This window comes from Gavia stellata, chromosome 6, assembly GCF_030936135.1.
Source record: "Gavia stellata isolate bGavSte3 chromosome 6, bGavSte3.hap2, whole genome shotgun sequence".
Classification (NCBI taxonomy): Eukaryota; Metazoa; Chordata; class Aves; order Gaviiformes; family Gaviidae; genus Gavia; species Gavia stellata.
Window position 1 is genome coordinate 22,651,451 of NC_082599.1, and position 19,385 is coordinate 22,670,835.

The window sequence follows — 19,385 nt, forward strand, 5'->3', positions numbered from 1 at the left end:
TTCTTTCTTCTTATTCATGAAGAGGTGAGCTGAAATTAAGTGCTGCAAAGTCCTTAAGTTGGCGCTGGCTCCTCCATTTTGGAGAGTTTTAGCTGAAAGAGAAAACTCTGGGCTCTAAATAAGGAAATATCCTGTCATGTGGTATTTTGAAATCTATAAATAATTACAAAATTCAAACTTTGCGTCTGAAAGTGAAGTTTCCTTCCATTCGAATGCAAGTGGCAAAGTTTGAACAGTTCAATATCATTTTACTGAATTATTTTTAACTTTCTTGGTTCTGCTCTGGGATTGTAAAGTCCTGACCCTCAAAGACAAAGAAGCAGGGAGTGCACTTTAAATGGATGTACTTTACACTTCATACATACATACCTGGAAAACGCAGAAAAAAATATATGCAAATTTCTTGGCCAGGTGACAGGACTTCAGTGCTACAAAAGATGTATTCATTTCATTTGATGCACCGAGCAATGTCAACTATTTCAGTGTGAAAAATTAACCCAGACGGGACAATTTAATTTTGCTTGGTAACTTGACAAACTGGGCACTATGTATTCATGTGGCTTTTATCTTCTCTGATTTATCAACTGGTAAAACCTCTGTGCTCTTATTTCATGTGGATTTATCTCAGGATAACCAATACAAATTAGCCAAATCTTTACAAATCTTTCCTTTAACTAGTGATTTGACAACAAAACTGCCTTTTAAAATTATTTAATCCATAAAGTACAAATTAATTTTAATACTTAATAATTCTTTCTTTTTACCAAGCAAAGAGGAATGTTCTCAAACATTACAAATGAGCTGCAGCCCTTTATTAAGTGGAAATCAGCTTTGGCTATGATGCAAAATTCCTTATTTGTTTTGAAGGAAAAGGAGGAAAGATATTAAGCAGAAATTGCCCTTAGAATTTTCTCTCAGTTTTTCATGGCTTTATTATGAAGACAAATTTCACAATATATTCTGCAAGGGCAATGTGAGAGAAGAAACCCATATACAGGGTATAGGGCCTTCAGATCTGTGTTACCAATATCAACTATCAAAATATCAAAATTATAAATAATTATATTATTTCGGGTTTGGGTTTCTTTTCATCTGTTTACTCTTTTCATTTGTCTTGCCTTTATCCTTATCCATCAAACAGCACTGATTCCAATAAGATGTAAGATCAAGGGAACTGTCGGTAAAAATAGTTTGAGTACAGAATGGCCTTCATTCCCTTTCCTCTGCAGTATGTTTTGTTTGACTGCAGTATCTACAAACCAGCAATCCAGTGTCATGTGAATCTCTCCTGCCCAATGACCTCTCCTATACAGTTCTTACGCACTTTCGAAGGGTTTGTTTTTCTCAGAGATTCTTAAGATCTTTCTCTTTTTTTTTCTTCAGTCTGTCATAGACCACATAGAATTCATAGAAAACTTAAACAGCACAGTAAACCTCTAAAGCATTTCACTACCAAGACACTGTGGTGTGCCCCACTGCCTTACTAGCCTGTAGCATGGGTACAGTGCCCAGTTGTCAGTCCGTTTATCAGAGTTGAAGGACAGTAAGAGAAGGCATCCTAAAACAAACAATCAAGTGAAATAAAAACAGGAGTGGATTCTTCCAGCTTTATTTTATAGTTTATTTATGTTTCTTTTCAGTCCTATGCCTTGTTCATGTTTCTGTGTTTCCTCCTGTTAGCCTCTCTCTTAAGGTAAATGACTCATTAGATCACGAAACCGTATAACATCTCTGCATGCTAATTAACCAACACTGAAGTATTATTACGTAAGATATAGATCCTTTATTGATATAGTCTCATATTCATAACTGATACAAAACATTCAAAGTCATAGAATATGACTGAGTGTTTGCAAACAATTACTTGTTTTGCAAAATCCAAGTTGAAGCCATGAATGAAAGACAAGTATTTGCATTTCACATATAATAGTATGGCAAGGAAGATACTTGTGTAAAGAGTGTAAAACAGGGCAATAATGGGGAAAACCAATTCATGTAAATCTCTGTTTATTCCAAACACCATTCTACTTGAATAACAGTATGCACTCTTCAGTACGCTGTGGTGAGATATATTCTCAAGGTGCAGGCTTTGGGGCTGAGTGCTCTGCAAAGAAAGTGCTCACTGTATGGCTGCACTTGACACACTACGTGATGCTGCCACAAATCTCTAAAAAGAGAGAACGCTAGGATATTAATCCATAACTTTTAAATCTAAATTCATGGTACTTCTGCTATTTGTCACGCTTGTTTAATTAGCCATTTTATACAGTACTGAGTCTTAGTCCTGAGAGTATTTCTTGAAGAGCATAGAGCAATAGCTCTTAATACATACCAAAGGAATAATTGCTAATTTTCATTCAGAGTGTCTGTTAGGTGCATGTATCTTTTACTAATATTTCCTTTGCTCCAGCTAGATTTTTTTTTAAGCTTAACCATATAGTTTGGCTGTGTTATCCCATTAGACGAAGCTGTGTTCATTTTTTTCTTTGTCATTGGTAGAATCATTTTCATCATCCTTTCCAGTTAGGACATGGCTGTATTCTAGCAGTGTGCTGCACCGCTTTGCCTCTCTTTCAGTCTCACTTTGAGTTTTGATCTTGAATAAGAAATAAATCATGAAGCCCATCCCTAACAAAATGAGGAGGACCAGAGTAAGTAGCATCCATATATTCATGGGACCTTGTGCTTTGTCCTTTTTGGCATCTGTAGATACAAAGCAAATAGAAGTGGGTGTACTGTAACCATAAATAAATATGAAGAATACTGAAAACTATTGGTCTAATTTCCCCCTGTAATTACCAGGTTATTAATCAACCTCTCCTGGCCTTCTTCCACTGTTCCCTTGGGGCAAGGATTGGAGGGTGGGCAAAGAAGCTATACTAATTAAGATGCAGATATTATTGTATACGGTTTTTTAGGATAAGAGTTTTATTAAAAAATCTATCCTAATGTACCTGTGTCAATCCCCCTCATAGAACTTAGCATGCAAAAGAAGGAGTAAAGAGGGGGTGATCATTTTACCAAAGCATTCATTTATCCTGGAATGCCCTAAGTGTCTCATAGGTACTGCTAAATTATGTTGGCAATGAATTCAATGGCAACTGAGTAAATTAAGCTCATATAAACAAATATATAAAAGACAAATAAATAATAAATACCAAATCATAAAAAACCACCAAGTATTTCTTTTCATGTCTCTCTGAAACTATTGGGAAGGAAAAACAAATCCTACCTTCCACGTTTGCAGCTGCTTTAAGAATAGCTGTCAAAGACAAAGAGAAATGTTTAGTCAAAATTTGAAAAGGTCACATTTTCATCCTGACAGTTTCATGTTAGCAAAAGGTCTGGTAACCTGCGCATCAAGGTGATCTCATCGCTTCTCCTGGAAACACATTTGCTAAATTAACAGATGAAAAGGTGTGATTGATTTTTAACGGGATATTCACTGTAATAAAACTGCAATTTTTTTGCATATTAAAGCCCCCTTCTTGCTTCATTTGTAAGAAGCAAAGAATCTCCAAGCACAGGTATTTTCTGACTGGTTTAGATGAAGCCTCTCTTCTCCCCTGCTTAAGAAATCTTGTCCTCTTCGCTGGGTCTGCATGCCTGCGCAGACTGGGAAAAACTTGGTCAAATGCTGCCGACATTTGCCCGTTTTGCTGCCCGGCACACAATTCCTTTGAGGCCCAGCAGATTTTAATTTACCATAATTCATTTGCATCTGTAATTCCGTTGATAAGCTCGAGCTTTCTTCTGCAGTTTTTCCCGGCCGTGCAAAGAGGGCGCCGTCCGCAAGGTTGTTGCCGGCGCGCCGGGTGCGGGCCGGGCGATGGCCGGGGCGAGAGCGGATCTTCCCCCGGGCAGCGGGAGCCGCGGGGAGGGTGGGCGCGTGCCTTCCCGCCTGGGGAGCACCAGGAGCCGGGCTGCTGCGGCGGCGGCGGCAGCAGCAGCACAACAACGCATTGGGCCTCGGCGTGTTTGCGAGCACAGAGGGAATGCAACCCTTAAATTGCCCCTTGGAAGGATGCAGAGCTCACTGTAGGGTAACACTCGTTCGTGCTGAAACCCCGTCCCGCTGGAGAACCTGGCTCAGGGAACAGTCTCTCTACTTTGGCATTGCACGTAGGGGCCGCTCACAGTCGAACCCACCAAATAAAGTATGTGGTGACACGGAGTTTCTGCTTTCTGATGTATCTGGTAGCAAAAAAATTAGCTTTCTGTAGTGTCTGTTGCTCTGACTACCCAAAGAAATTTAGGAGTTGCCCTAAAAGCAGAATTGTCCTTTTCAGAAAATGCTCCGACACTGCTACAAACGTGTACGGCTGCTCTCCCCACCAGCTGCAGCTTTGCTCTGGGAGGGGAAGGGACAGAGGCTCAGGAACACCCCGAACCTCAGGGTTGCGAAACAGGGCAGGAAATCCTACTTTTCTGCAGAATTAACAGTTAAACTCCAAAATACCACATGGCTGCTTGGCTCACGATATTCTGATATTTCTACTTCCTGACCAAAGCAGATGGTGCTCAGTTACACAGAAACACAATATTAAAAAAAAAAAACCCCAAACCCCAAACTAACCAAAACACTTATACTGTTTTCAAAGGTCACTATATGCACTCTGGATCGTGCTTCCGTTCTGTTATTATTTAAATGGAATTGCTTAATCCATCTCTTACTGGAACAGCATGTGTCATAGTACAGCAAGAGGAAGAAAAGCAAATTATTGATGCAACCCTTGTTCCATAGAAAGTGAATATAAACTTTAGCAGGAAAACACGTGTGTATGTTGGAGGGAGCAAAACGACAAAGGAGTTTAAAAATTTTCCAGAAAACACTGATCAACTTTAGTTACTAATCGAATATTCGTCACAGAATGCAAGAAAATCTGACGTTATGAAGCAATAAAACATGAACAAGGCGGACAAACAAAAGGACAACTCTGTATGTTCATATTATTTTTGGCTGAATGCTGAAACAGGCGATAAGGAAGACTAAATACAGTGTTTAATGTTGGTCTTTTGTAATGACCTTATTGTGCTATTACGACTGAAATAAAACCACAAACATCAAGAACAAATATTAAAGAAGTCACTTACTCTTCAGTTTCTTACAAATAAAACCCTTTTGGGAAGAGCAAGGAAGGACACTCCAGTAGCCAGAGAATGCAGACAACTCCACGCAGTAATCACTCTGGTCCTCTGAGGGCTGTCCTTCAGCCCAGTTTACAAAGTGTAAGGCACTGTTGTCTTGCCAAAGCAGCTGTCCTAATGTTGCAAATGTTAGTAACAATGCTAATAATTCCACATCAAAGATCTGCACTAATATTAGTGAATATTAATATTAACATTATTACTTTACTCAGCCTAATAAAGCAATACTACTTTCTTCAAAAATTCCATCTTTCGTTATTCTCTAATGCATTTTATTTCTTTTGATTCTCTTAAAAACAATGTAATTGCTTTTCCAAATTATGATTTGCAGATTTGTCAGTCATAACTTATTTTTAATTTACATACCCCCCTATTTTTGTCTAGGGTACTAAAGTTTCAAACTGAAAAAAATAAAGCTCGGCTTTTTTTTTTAATTTCTAAATTATTATTTCAGCAGCAATCATTGAATATCAAGCAACTTTTACTGTAATGCTTAAACATAATAAGAAATTAAAACATTTCTTTCTTGCATAAACTCTGAAACAAAAATTTTGAAGTATCAATGAGTTAAAAATAATCTAAAAAAAAAAAAAATCCTTTCTGACTGATTGTGGATTGACACTATCGTGTTTTCTTCCGAGTGCATGTTTTCCGCTGCAGTCTTTTTCTGGTAGCCAGCAACCTAATTTTCTCCATACAGAGATACAGAGAATCTCAACGCTGTGGGCTCCAGCCGGCCACATGCAACTCCCATGCGGGTGCTCCCCAACCGTGAGAAGATGAGAACCAGCCAGGACATGTTCCCCAACGGGGCACAGAGCAAACAGGGTGGGAAAGGCTTTCTCACAGACCAGGAATAGGAGATGTCCTCAGGGAGGGCTGAGGTCAGAGGGACAGATACATGTCATTGGCTGTGGTCCCCTGTGAAGGTCTTCAGTTACATTGCAACCATAAGCAGCTGTGCAAAATTATCATCGATTACAGCAATTCCTGGAGCCTTTGAATTTAGAAATGAGGCCCCATGATTGCCTCAGGTATGGACAGCTGAAATTACATGTTATACCTTGCTTTCTTAAAGAACCGAATCTTCTGTGTTGTGCCTCTCAAGAGATATTCCTATCACCTCTCCACATCTTTGCTACTGAACCAAATACAGACAAGATACTTGCATGGAGGCAGTCCCACATGGTGGCATCCCTTTGGTGGACCCATGCAATATGAAAGACCCATGACCAAAGCCAAGCAAATTACTTTTCTACAGCCTTTCACACCTACTGGATAAAACCATCAACTTCCAAGAACTTTTAGATTATATGCTATCAATCTGTCTTTTTGTTTTTAACTAGCTTCTATTGTACTTCAATTCGTTCCTTAAAAACAACAATGTATCTTATTCATATTTCTGTCCATTTAATGAGGCCTATTTATGATTATTTATAGAAGTTAAAATAGTTACCATTTACATTTCTGTATATTCCTACCCAAAAGCCACTTGTCTTGCTTGTGTATAAGTCTGCATGCTCTACTAAAAAGTTTGATTCAGCCAGATCTTCTACAGAAGTCAACATACCACCTATAAGAAAACCAACAGAAGATGAGTGGAGGTATCCCCTGCCATAGAAGTCAGTGGTAGTTACAGCCTTTGGTATAGGATAAGGTTAATAATAAACCTCTCCTGCTGGTAGGGAGCAAGCAAGGATTTAAATAGAGACCAGAAAGTAGCGTTCAGCTGTAGGGGAACAGCACAGACTGTGAGTGATGTCATCAGAAATGAAACACGTGAAAGCACAGTGAGGATGATGATTTTTAAACACCAGGCAAAGTGCACATTATTTTCTAGTGATTGGATAATATTTTTCACAGGTATTACAGACGATTATTTCTTTGTTCTTCATGGTTTGACAGGCTATTTTGTAGCACGTAATACTGCGCAGCAAACGGATTTGCAATCCAAACTGAAGTATTAATTTTTCTGGCAATGGTGGTGGAAGAGGAGGGCTAAGAGGGTCTAAAAAGATATGAAAGAAAAGGACCCATTTCTTTTGGGCAGTGTAGTGCTTCCCTTTCTCTTTCACGGCCTCCTGAAGCATGGATGAGGTAGCTGATGATTCAGCAGTGCAAGTGGAAGAGGGCCAAGGAGCAGCTCAAGGTCTTGGCCAGGGCCAGATGCCTCCGAGATGGAGGAGGGAAGCGTTCGCCCTCCCCTGGCTCTGCAGGCTGCCAGGGAGACCTGCTGGTAGAGCAAGGACTTTCAGGCAGAACATGCAACCCATTTTGGATCACACACCCCATGTTAAAATTAAGTGATTATTATTGTATTTACTTCTGCTCTTGTGTAGGGCGAGACAAGGAAAAGAAGGGATAAGGCCAGAAAGAACCCATTTTAAAATCTTACTAAAAAGAGAAATTTTGTGAATGAAGAAATATAACAAGAAACAAGCACTAGTGGAAAAAAAAAACAAGGAAAATTGATCGCTTTAATTTCAACATAACTGGAAAGCAAACAACATCAATGGTGAAAAATAAATGAGACATTGATTTCCTTTTTTTAATATGTGTGTATTTTGCAGCATTATTTTCAAGACTTTTTTAAAGCGATTTTGTTTTTGTCAAGATTGAAATCCTATCGTTACGCAAAAGTAATAATTACCTGATTGAATGCACTGAGTCACAGACTGAGCCCAGCTCATTTCGTTGGCATTGAAGTTATAGCAGTGGCTTCGGAAAGGAATCCAAAATATGTGATCAGATTCAGGACATTTTCCACTATCCTGTGGGGGATCAGAAGGAAGTATGTCTAGAAGAAATGAGATATTATGGATGCTTTCATTCAGTAGGGAATGCAGTTCTTCAGATACGAAATCAAGTTTCAAAAAAATCCCTTTCTTAAAGGTGCTTAAAATATTCTTTGGCACACAGTGCTACAATTATCAGTGACTATGTCAAGAGTGACAATGAGGAGCAGAACTGCTCAGTCACAGCTGAATTATTCAATATGAGCCTGCGCTTTTCCGTGTTACTAACTAAATCAAACTTGGACTGTCTCAAGGGTATTTGAGTGTTCAGGGGTTTTTGGTTCTAGTTTATTTTGTTATAACCAACAAATTTGTATAAATAAAAGATACAGTAAAAAGAAGAAAAAGAAAAGCCAGAAAACTCCCAAACCCTCAAGAGATTCAAATAAAAATTTGATTTTAGATGAAATACTATCTGAATCATAGTTTACTGTGGAAATTTCCCATTTAACATTTTCCTCAAGATAATAATCCTTACATAAAATTTTTGAATAGCTTTAACTCTGACAATGCATGGAATAGTTTGAAGCTCATTGAATATTTATGTAGTGGCCCCTCATTTTCCTGCAAGCGATGACATTATGGAATGGAACGGTAACACTGTCAGTTAGTACATGGGTTTTTAGACCAAAAGTTGCAAATCAACAGATATGAAGTTCAGAGCATGGCCTGGGAAAGAAATTAAAGAAAAACTACACAAAAACAGATCAAAAGAAACTCAGAATTTCCATTAACTTTGTGTCACTAGAGCTAACAGCGGTTGCTCTAATACAAATGGGAAAACAAAAAGGTTCAGTCCCATCCTAAGGTTTGTCTGTAGCTTTTAATTTGTAGCGTTCCTCAGTGACCCTCATAGAATCACTATGAAGTATGAACTTTTGTCTGGGCCAATAACAGACTCTTTTTTTCGCAGATACAAGTCCTCCTCCTTGCCCCAGTTTTTAGAATCTAATAACAATGAAGCTGTAATCAGTGTATGAACGCTGTGTATGTTGAAGGAACAAAATTTATTTTATATTCAGTGGATTTTATTGATTACAATCCTTCCCACAAAATTCCTGTCAGCAAAAAGTTTCACATCCTAGACTCGAAGTGAGATGTTTAGTACTCCCACAATCTCCTTGTTCTGTCTGCCTGTGACATAGGATAACTCCTACGGCAGTTATCACCCCAGTCCAGTAAAATGGCAGTATCTTGGCTGGTGAATGACAACTTCATCAAAATAAAACATTGTTCATGCAAAATAAAGGTATTGACATTACATACTCAGGCTTATTATTCCTTAATATATACTTAGAAATCTGTATTTCAGTCGAAGCAGATTGAGCAAGGTTTCTGCCATAAAACCGAAAGTCACCACCATAGCTTACCCTCAGTTTTTTTGCAGACGGGAAAATGTTTTTCATTACAAGGTGCTGTTTTCCAGGTCCCACGGAGCTCTAGGTAGACACAGGCTATTTTCTGTTTTGGTTCTCCATAGTACCACTTAGAAAAATTTACTTTCCTTTTATCGGTCCATCTGTAATAGCCATAACTCTAAAATTGAAACAGACATTTGACATAATTTTTCTGCACTCTCATCTACTGTTTCAGGTAAGTGGATTTATACAAATGCACATTTTCACTGTGATATATAAAGCTCAGTTTGTATATCTGTGCTAGTACTGTTAAAATATTAATTTAATCAGGACTCAGCAATGTAAAAGTAAGATGCAGCAGTATGCCTCCCATGCTGAAACAGCCCACGAAGGTGTTTTGAAGGCTAAATGGTGCTTCCCAGGTGCTGCTGGTGCTCAGTCCTTTGTCGGGCAACATTGTGAGGTGGAATCACTGTCCCAGAAGAGTCAGGTCACTATGAAGAGCGACGTGACCACAGGAACATGAAACCTGTGGAAAGCTCAGGTGGAAGTGGGTCTCGGAGTTGGCTGTCAAACAAGGACTCTAAGCTCAAGCACAGTTTTGAGGAGAAACATTCAGGAGTAAACTGCAGCTATCACTATGAGAAATCTGAGAAAATTATTAGTTTGTGAGGAGTGAAAGATAAATACAAAGGAGCAGGAAGTCTTGAGTCTCTGTTTAGTCTTCCCCCCCGCCCTTTTTTTTTTTTTCCAGGAAGAATCGGAAGAATTACAAGGAAAAGGGAACAGACCCAGACAGTATATTGCTGACATTAAGAGCTGAGGGACAAAATGTGATCCCACTCTAGTGTCTAGATGTGTCAAGAGGCCAGGTACGCAACCCCCTCCCGAGCTCAGCACCATTAGGGCAAGATTGCTGCCTGGGGACCAGGAGGAACCACAAAGCTTCACTCTGCAACAGCAAGGCTGGCTCATTTATAAAGAGCAGGAGAACATGTCTGGTGATCCAAACTTGATGGTAAAGGAATTTTAACTGCGTTCTAAACGATGTTTCTATGACTGTAAAAACAACCAACTCTGACATCAAGTGGACTTAAAGACCATTATTTTGTTTTCGATAGAGATGTCCTGTGGACTTGTGCAAGTGGGAGGATTCATATCAAGGCTGATGACTACCAATCACTTATATATTCCAAGACCAAGCATCTTGTCTGGTAGGGAAAGGCACTGTTAGAATCATGGAAAAATGTATCATTCAGCAACAAGTTAATTGTTTCAGACAATGTAGCCTTCTAAGAGGCTTTATCAGAGTGCTACTGCATCATATAATCAGAAATGCTATTTTAACACAACATTTATTGCAAGTTCTCCCTAGGGATACTGAATTTCAGACATGTTTTGCTATGTTATGTATCAATGTGGAATCACAATTAGTAAAAACAATCACTAGTTAAGAAAATTATTACTGATGAAAGGGCTCTTTTTTATCAAGGTAGTTTAGTCAGCTCAAAGAACAATGCAATAGAAACATGATAGTTAAGCACATTGAGCAACTGCATATTCACTAGTGAAGCTGAAGCTCGTTTTGGCACTCAGTCACAGAGCTAATAAGACTGATGCTCACTCAGGTGTTCCCTCACACAGTGGTGGACCTGGATCTCCATATTCACTTCTTTTGGTACAGTATGGCTTTTACTGCTTTTAATATTTGGGACTTAGCAGGGGTAACAAGGAGGGTGTTCAGAGGCACATGGTGTGTCCTATGAATCCTCCTGAACCAAAAAGTAATGAAAAAGCTACAGCTGCCAATGATCATGAGGCACTAGTCTTAATCACCCTGTGAGTCCCTTTGAGCGGAATTCACCTCTCCTAAAAATGGCCATCTAAAAGTTAACCAGGTAGTTTGACCTATGTGTCTAAGATTCCCACACAGTTAGTAAAGAGAGGCCTGCACTGTTAGAGGTTCCCATCCTTCTCCATTGCCTAAGATGGTGTTTAATGATTTAAGATGGATGAAGTTAAATGGAGTGAGCGCTGTCCACCAGTCCTAGGTTCCTAAATCTGTTCACACTACAATTCTCCCTGCTGATAGTAATCCAATCATAGCATTTAACCGCACCACCTATCAATTTATTAATCTTACCACATTGCTGTTGAGACCAATCCATAAGGGCTCTCCGTATTGTGCTGCCTGCAGCAGCAGGAATATATTACTATAATAATCAGAAATGCTGGCAAGCTCTGAAGATTTCTCCTTGCAGGCTTCTCTTGCTTCTTCCCAATTCATTTTAGAAGGAATGATTAAATAGCTGCTGTTACCATAATGGATGAAATCAGAATGTGGAGCAGTTGTGGAATGAAACAGTTCAGGCTCTGTAGGAAAGAGGTACAAATTTGAGAGGAAGGGGAAAAAACAGTGAAAATTACTTGCTTCCTGAATAGCAGTATTACTTTTGAGTAACAGATTCATGTAGTGTGGCAGCACAAGCAGCAAGTAAAAGCCTTTCTTATTTAAAACACAGAAGACATATTTTAATGGTAACTTGGAATTTTTTGTAACCATAGAGTAAATGGTGTATTCAGAGATGAGGGAGCAGAGGACAAGCTGTACGTATCTTTAGACATACACTGCACCAGATGAAATGATGTAAATACTGATCACACAGTGATCCTCCTCATAGAGCTCTTTAGGTTCCCCTCCTGCAGTGCGGGTGAAATTCCTCCCAAGAACAAGCACGGTGCAGGATCTCCACAACACTTCAGTCTCAAAATAGGGGTGAAATTCATTCTAAGCAAAGTTTGTGGCTCTGCTGCTGCTTCTTTCCCATGTAGGACGAAATGAAAAAGGAAACTTTAGCTGTACCTTAAATGATATATGTGGAAGTAGAAAACAAAGACCTGGAGCTAGTGATGGGGACAGAAAAACCCACAAAAACTGCCTTCATGTTCAGTCAGTGTCAAGAACGCCCTGGCACTTGTTTTTGCTAGTGACGCCCTCGTGCAGCTTTCCGCACTTGCACGGGACAGACCCGTGAAGCATCTGGCCCAGCTGTGGCTTCTTCCTGTATTTTTACTTGCTGCTCAGCAGTTCCCTGTTTCTATTCCTGCAGACTCTGCAGTGTAGCTGTGCTCCGGATGTGTCTCCCACCCTGAGGATACATGAGCAAAGCTAGAGCTTTTGCCCTTCTGATTATTGCTGGTCTTGTGAGATAAAAGCATTGCTAGAGACTGAGGAGCAAAATAACCGGTTTAACTGACCTTAGTTAACCCCCCAGGGGAGTATGTGTGAGGGTTTTTTTTGGGGGGGGGGGGTTAGGTCTGAGGGTGAGGGTGGGAAAGCTGCTTTTAGTGTATTGTCTAGCTAGCTAAGATACCTATGGTGGAGGTCACTGATGGATTTGTCTTTATGCTTTGTATTTGCATTTGCAAAATAACCTGATTCAGATACCTGTATCTGTGCTAGTTGGGTAAAGCACAGATGGCTAACCTTTTCTGTCAATAGAGAAAAAAGGCATTTTGAAGGCATAGCTCTTCTAACCTGTTTTGGACATTTGCCTGAGGATGAGGCAAGTGAATCCTGCCTTCAAAGTGTCTACTTGCCATGTTCAGGCAACTGATTTAAGTGTAGATGTCTGCAGGGTAGGTGAAGTCAGCCTCTGTGAGTGTTGGTGGGTATGCTGGTAGGGGAGAGGCTGTAAAGCCAAAACTTTTGTGTAATCCATATCCCAGAGCGGGTTTTGTGTCTGGAGTTCCTGAGCTGGGAAAGTAGCCTTGCTTCCCTCACCCCAGCTACTACAGGCACAGCCAGGCAGTTACAACTGAGGACTTATACGGTCAGATTGTTCAGTAAACGCCTTCAACAAAGACGGCGAAAAGTAAAACTTACTGCTGTCCATCTGGCAAACATAGCTTTTGTTATGCTGGCAGTCAGTGTTTTCCCAGTACCCTGCTTCATCTACAGATCTTTTTGTCATTGCAATGCAGTCGGTCTAGGGAAAAATTAAAAAATTATAGCTGGTGAAGTGCAAAATGTCTGGTAAAATAATAGAATTACATTTGAGGAGACAAAGTTAATAGCTTTCTTTTCTGATTTTCTGGCTCTTATTTTCATTTATTGTTTCTTGGAAAAGAAACTTATTGTATTGTATATCTTAAGCAAATGTACTTTCCTTGGCAGATTACTGCAAGAACTTTTGTCAGTTTATTAAATTTTCTTGGAGTGCACCAAAGCTATTTTTACTATGTAGTTTATGGTAATCTGTACTGAATTTGTTGAACTTTCATTTGGATTCATGCTGTGCAAGGAGACACAATAAAACAAAGTAAAAATCCCAGCTAGTAATACTAATTTACTTTTAGTAAAATCTAATAATTCTAAAAATTCTAATTAATTCTAGTGTTAATTATAATACAGCTGTCCTTTTCTGCTGTTCTAGACTTCTGCAAAGGAATGACAATAAGTATAGACTCTAAACAGGCCTATTCATCTCTGGGTACAGCTTTAAAAACTTGATCTCTGAAATATTATTCAGCTGCCTTCTTCTTTAAATCATTGAAATATAGGATCCTATCTGACAAGTCAGGCAGGTTACGCTAACCTTGAGTATGTTATCAAAGCTATGCATTTTCTGATTTTTTTTCTGTTTACCTGTATTGTAATATACTTCCAGTCAACCTCTATGTATTTATCTCTAAATGGGAATTGTGTTGCCCACTTCGAATAGTCAAAAAAGCTTCCGTCTGTCCAAAGATATGTACCCTCACTGTTAATATCATTCAGTCCGATCCACGTTTCATTGGCGACATCCTTTAGCTGAAAGGTGAAGAAGGCTATTAAAAAAAAAAAAAGATCAGAGAAAGAGAGTAGCTGAGGAGTTGCCTTTTTTTAAATCCAGTGCAAACCAAATTCCAAATAAAACAACCAATCAACTTTTAAAAATATTGCAAATATCAGGTTCAGTATTGTTAGACTATGACTTAATGGTAAAAGAGAAAAATTACAATGGGTAATTTAACTGAAGCAGTTTGATTTCATTAAAAAAAAACAAAAGGAAAAGCTTTGTAGATAAAAATTATAGAGACTTCTTGGAAATATTATAGAAATTAGGGCTAGAAGGGACTTCAAAAGGATTAATCGGTCTTCCCCAAGGTAGCATCAACTGCACATATGTCATTTCTGATGGATGTTAGTTTACTTTCTGACTTGAATACCTGTGGGCATTTCATTAGTATGAACTATTTACTATTTATCCCATCTTCCAAGACCACGGGGAACAGATTATTTTGCTCCCTCCACATGACGCTTTTGCCAAGAGATAGGAAGTGTCATAATATCTCGCTCCAGTCTTCTCTCTAGATCAAGCAGCTCCAGGTCTTCCTTCATAGATTATGCTATTTAGATCTGGAGGCTGGTTAGGCCTTGTCATTAGATGATGAAATGGGCTGGCTTCATACTTAGTGCCAAAAGGTTCAGATGGCATACCTTGCACTTGCTCATTGTGTATAGAGGCCAAATTTCCCCCTAATTCTATACAAGCACTTCTTGCAGAGTGCCAAGTCAGTCTCTCTTCTTCTCTGGATCCAAATATTTTATAACACTGTGGGAAGAGTAAAGGATTAAACAAAATTTCAGGTGTCAAAGAGTATTAAAACCATTGGTTTTGATTAATTCAATTCTAGTCCCTGCATGTAAAGAGCAGCAGATGGAGGAGCTGCTGAAATGCAAATACTTTCAGGCAGCAAGAAGGAGACCCAGCTAAGCACAGCGATGTGCGTGCAGCACTTACAAACCTGCGGGCTGTCCAAGGTTAGTGCTGGCCAAGAGCGGGCAATCTCCAAAAGCTTTTGAGGAATTAAGCAGATGTCCAAGGTGCACGGGTAGAGATTTCAGATCACATTACTGAAAAGCAGAATTTCTGAGGGACTGAAACTATTTCCTGATTGGGAACATAATTTGGGGCAGGCATCTCTCAGGTCAAGTTCTTTCAATTATATACTACAGACTTAATGCTGAAGCCTGAGCTTGTGTAAGCACTCAGCATGAGTGGAGCAGTGTCAGGAAGAAGTGCTCTTTTGTAGCACGTATTAGTATTCCATGGGGATTTTTCCTGAATACCAGTGTAAAAAATTGTTTCTGTGGTTGTGTATGTTCTGAGGGTCAGAAGGCATGTTTTTTAACTGGCATATGCTGCTTCTCCTTTTTTATGCCCTTTGAATGCATAAAAACTTTTCCTATTGATTGCACTGTGGGATTGATTTGTGGTTTTCATTTGTTGGTTGTTTTTTTTTTTAAGTTCATATGGCCAGATGTACTTCTGCTTAACTTGGCAAAAAAAAATGCTGGCTTGTTTTCTATGTTTGATTCGACATTTCTTGCTGATTGTGTTACTCAATTTAAGACGAGTTGTTGTGATAACCAATTACATACGAAAAGTGTGACCTTTCATTTTTTCATCCCAGTGTTACTCAGAAAAAGGGGCTTACACTTACACGTAAGGATAATGGAACAGGATTTCTGTGCAAAAGTAACTATGGCTAAAGGCACATGGAGATTTACAAAAATTATAACTTAAAACATTTAAATTCACCTTTTTTTGAGATTTAGATATGAACTTGCCAACATGAAAATTGACTACACTGCTAATTAGAATACCAGTTAATAAACTGGTGTAGAAAGTGAAAGAATTTATATAGTGAGATAAAAGGGACAGTTTTTTTCTCTACCTATAGCAAATCTGCTAAATATGGCTGAGATTTGTTACTGCACCTTGTTGTTAAACAAAAGCCAAGTTTCAGGACATCCTCCCAAAGGTGAAAGTACAGTAGGAGCAAATCCTGAGTAAGTTGAATTGTGCCTTTCACAGATGAAGGCATTTTTCACAGCACAGCTTATATCTTTCCAAAAGCCTGTAAATAAATGGAATACAGAGAATCACTGTCTGAAACTCTCATACCACCATTACAGCAGTCAGCCCCAGACAGTATTCACAAAGCACAAATGAAACCTTCCGGAGGCAGGTGAAACAGTTGCCATGTACACTATTTGCCCTAATACACTCCTTCTTCCTCTGCAGTATATTTGTCTTCTAATAGTGATGGCGTGGTTTTAAACCTCAACATACTTGTTATGAAAACTGTCAGTATTGTTCAACTACCTATTTGTGGGGTCGCCTCGAATTTAAATACGTAGCAAACATTTTGGATTTTGATGATAAATTTTCAACCAAATATTTCTTGTTGCTATTTTACTCACCAAAATCTTTTGACATTATAACACAGTTTTCATCACTATTCGCAAAATTAGGTTCATTTGGAGCCCAGGCGACATAGTTGACTGGGGTCCCATCCAGCCAGCTGAAAGAAATAAGGGGACAGTGGCTGCTGGACAGACATCTCCAGCAGTCATTTAGTTACAAGGTCTGTTTAGGTAAAGGGCTAAGCAAGGTATTAGCAGTGACTGGAGGGCAAAGGTTCTACATATGCTGGAGAGGACATATCCACAGCATTACCGCTGCTTCTCATCTGTTTAGTACTATCATATTCAAGTCTCATCAGTGTCCTGTTTTGCCAGAGGTTGGATAAACAAGGGAAGGCTTCTTATGGTCTGGATAAGACTGAAACCCCAAGATCTCACCAGTGCACGGACCTCCCTTTCATCCCACAAAGGTGTCCTCCTGGAAGCCTTCTACAAACAGATTTCTAAAACAGGTTCCCTACCAGCAATTTCAGAAAGCTGTTGGGTGAGACAAGAAGTCTCAAGAAGTGTTGAAGAGACACTTCTTGTTGAGACAAGAAGTCTCAAGAAGTCTCAAGAAGTGTTACACTTCTTGCTTCCAGCTCACATAACTTGAACCACTGGGATTAGTCTGATTAAACCCTTACATCCACATTTTATCAAAACCCCCCAGGCTTTCTCTGTAGCTATTGGAGATCTGGTCAGAGTTAATCTCATCCTAAGGTTGATGTCTAAAGTGGTTCATTCTAAAATTAGCTGCTTCTCCTCACTACCTATGAAGGGTTGCTTGGGTGTTTAACTCAGTTCCCTCAGTGTAACACGTTAAGTGAAATGCATCTTAGCCATGAACTTCTATTGGTTTTGCTCTCCCAGATACGGAAGGAAAACACATTGCTCTGCTTAAATACAGAACTTAACACTTTGATCTGAGACTTCTCCTGAAAACTATCCAGAGGTCAATTGCACAACAATTATTAAATTGTAAAATGAAAGCACACACAAATGCTCCCATAGAGCAAGATTAAATTACCATCATTTGTTGCCCATTACCAGTTTTCCTTTACTCACCTGAATTTCTGATCAAAGCTGACAACTAAGCCAATGAAATATGATTCCACTCTGAGTTTTGTGTAAATCTAAAACAAAAGTGATTAACAGTTAAGCACTAAACAGTTCCTTGACATCAAGCAAAAATCTGGAAGCCCGTTAACCATGCTTGTGATTTTTTTTTTCCTCCCCCCCCCCCCCCCCAAGATTTGAGCCTCAGGCGAGAACACTGTAGGTTCAGACCTAGGTTTCAAGCAGGCAACAGGGATATTGGGAACATCCTGGAGTGAGGAACCCACTGGACAGGAAAGCAATAATCACTGTGCTGAACACTACCTATTTTAGAAGAGATAAGCAACCTGGACCTGAACTATCCTTTGCTGCACCTTTAACATTTGCATGCCTCTTTCCTCTACCTACTAAAAACAATACTAATTTCTTTACAGGTCCTGAACAAATACGTTGTTATATAAATAAGTAATGTAGGACAATATCTCAGGACTCTAGCCTAGCTAAATAGATAGGCTGTTCCTTCTATCAGTTGCTCTGCTTCAGAATTCAGTTATAATTAATAGGCTCAGAGCTTACATATTTCCATAGAAATTGTCTTTTGCTTTCATTTTCAATGACAACAAGATCTGCAAAGTTCTTCTGACAAATTCTCCGTGCTTCTTCCACAGGGACACGTTCTTTGCTGAAATAGTATTGCTTATTTTCATATATAATCCATCCATCATTGGTGGCTTGATAGTCTGAAAGATAAAGAATCATATATATTACATTCATATCTGATCTGTGCAAAGTCTGAAAACTATACAGTAAACTTTTCTTTGAAAAAGGAAAAATCCTACCAAGTTCGTAGTTTGGTTCAGGTTTTAGCAGTGTACCTGTAAAATAAAAGATCATCATGAGCAACATTCCAAACACAAAAAAATATGGAGAGATTTGGTTTATGTAGTTGCAAATGCTTTGTATAATAGACAAAAAGAAACTAATGCATTTTCAAGATTTTAGAGCACATATCACTGGATTAAATTAAAAAATATGTATAATTTAGAAACATTTATCTAGTGAAAAATAGGTATCTTTACAGCATATCTATATATATATCTCCAAAAGTACTGTATTAAACAATCCAGGATGTGCAGTAAACACTTTGTAGATGGAACTTACATCAGTTTGAAAATGTATTTAGTATTTTTACTTGGCATGCTATTATTAATTTTTTAAATATTCATGGGATTAGAGCCAAACAATATAATCCAGCCTCCTCCTATCCTCCTATCCTGATGGCTTGGCTTTTACTAGGAAAGTCTGTTTCTAAGAGTCCTGGAGAGCCAGTAGATACCAAACCCAAGTTTCTGATTACAGGATGTACCAGGAGGAAACAATTAACCTGTTGCTATTCCCAGAGCCAGCTATAGTCCCTCAAAGGTAGCTCTGCTTTCATTTGGATGCCTGTTATTTTGTTCTTCACAAGGACTACTAATTCTGTTCTTAGCTTTCTCCATTTTTTCTGTAGTTTAATGGAGAGGAACATGTTATTAAAGAAATGACAGGAAGAGTTTAGATGAGACATAAGTAAACAAATGAAAAAGCAATTAAAATTCTTCTGTTGGGAGCTTTTAAACATTTTCTTCTTAAGTATTTAGTGAAGACTAGAACTAAAATTATTCAAATATCTTCATGATGAATTTAAATACTTCACCTCATTTTGATTTTATTTTTTAATCCTAATATAACATTCATTGTTTTTCCAAAACATGGAGTATCTTAAGTAAATATGTGTCTTGAGTACGAGGG

The 19,385-nt window shown here is 38.7% G+C and overlaps 1 protein-coding gene across 1 annotated transcript in view; it reads right to left on the reverse strand.

Moving 5' to 3' along the window:
- Window positions 1-1,773: 1,773 nt before the first annotated feature.
- The window catches only part of LOC104254271 (macrophage mannose receptor 1), a 34,242-nt gene continuing 16,630 nt past the window's right edge, over window positions 1,774-19,385 (reverse strand). Inside the window, exons 15-29 of the mRNA XM_059818292.1 lie at window positions 18,434-18,469; window positions 18,171-18,334; window positions 17,604-17,671; window positions 16,554-16,654; window positions 16,068-16,207; window positions 14,784-14,898; window positions 13,950-14,131; window positions 13,188-13,290; window positions 11,445-11,674; window positions 9,314-9,479; window positions 7,799-7,945; window positions 6,605-6,721; window positions 5,095-5,262; window positions 3,233-3,262; window positions 1,774-2,703 (exon numbers count right to left, since the gene is read on the reverse strand). Of these exons, the coding sequence (XP_059674275.1) occupies window positions 2,459-2,703; window positions 3,233-3,262; window positions 5,095-5,262; window positions 6,605-6,721; window positions 7,799-7,945; window positions 9,314-9,479; window positions 11,445-11,674; window positions 13,188-13,290; window positions 13,950-14,131; window positions 14,784-14,898; window positions 16,068-16,207; window positions 16,554-16,654; window positions 17,604-17,671; window positions 18,171-18,334; window positions 18,434-18,469 (2,012 nt within the window). The 3' untranslated portion in view covers window positions 1,774-2,458. The remainder of the gene's footprint in view (window positions 2,704-3,232; window positions 3,263-5,094; window positions 5,263-6,604; window positions 6,722-7,798; window positions 7,946-9,313; window positions 9,480-11,444; window positions 11,675-13,187; window positions 13,291-13,949; window positions 14,132-14,783; window positions 14,899-16,067; window positions 16,208-16,553; window positions 16,655-17,603; window positions 17,672-18,170; window positions 18,335-18,433; window positions 18,470-19,385) is intronic.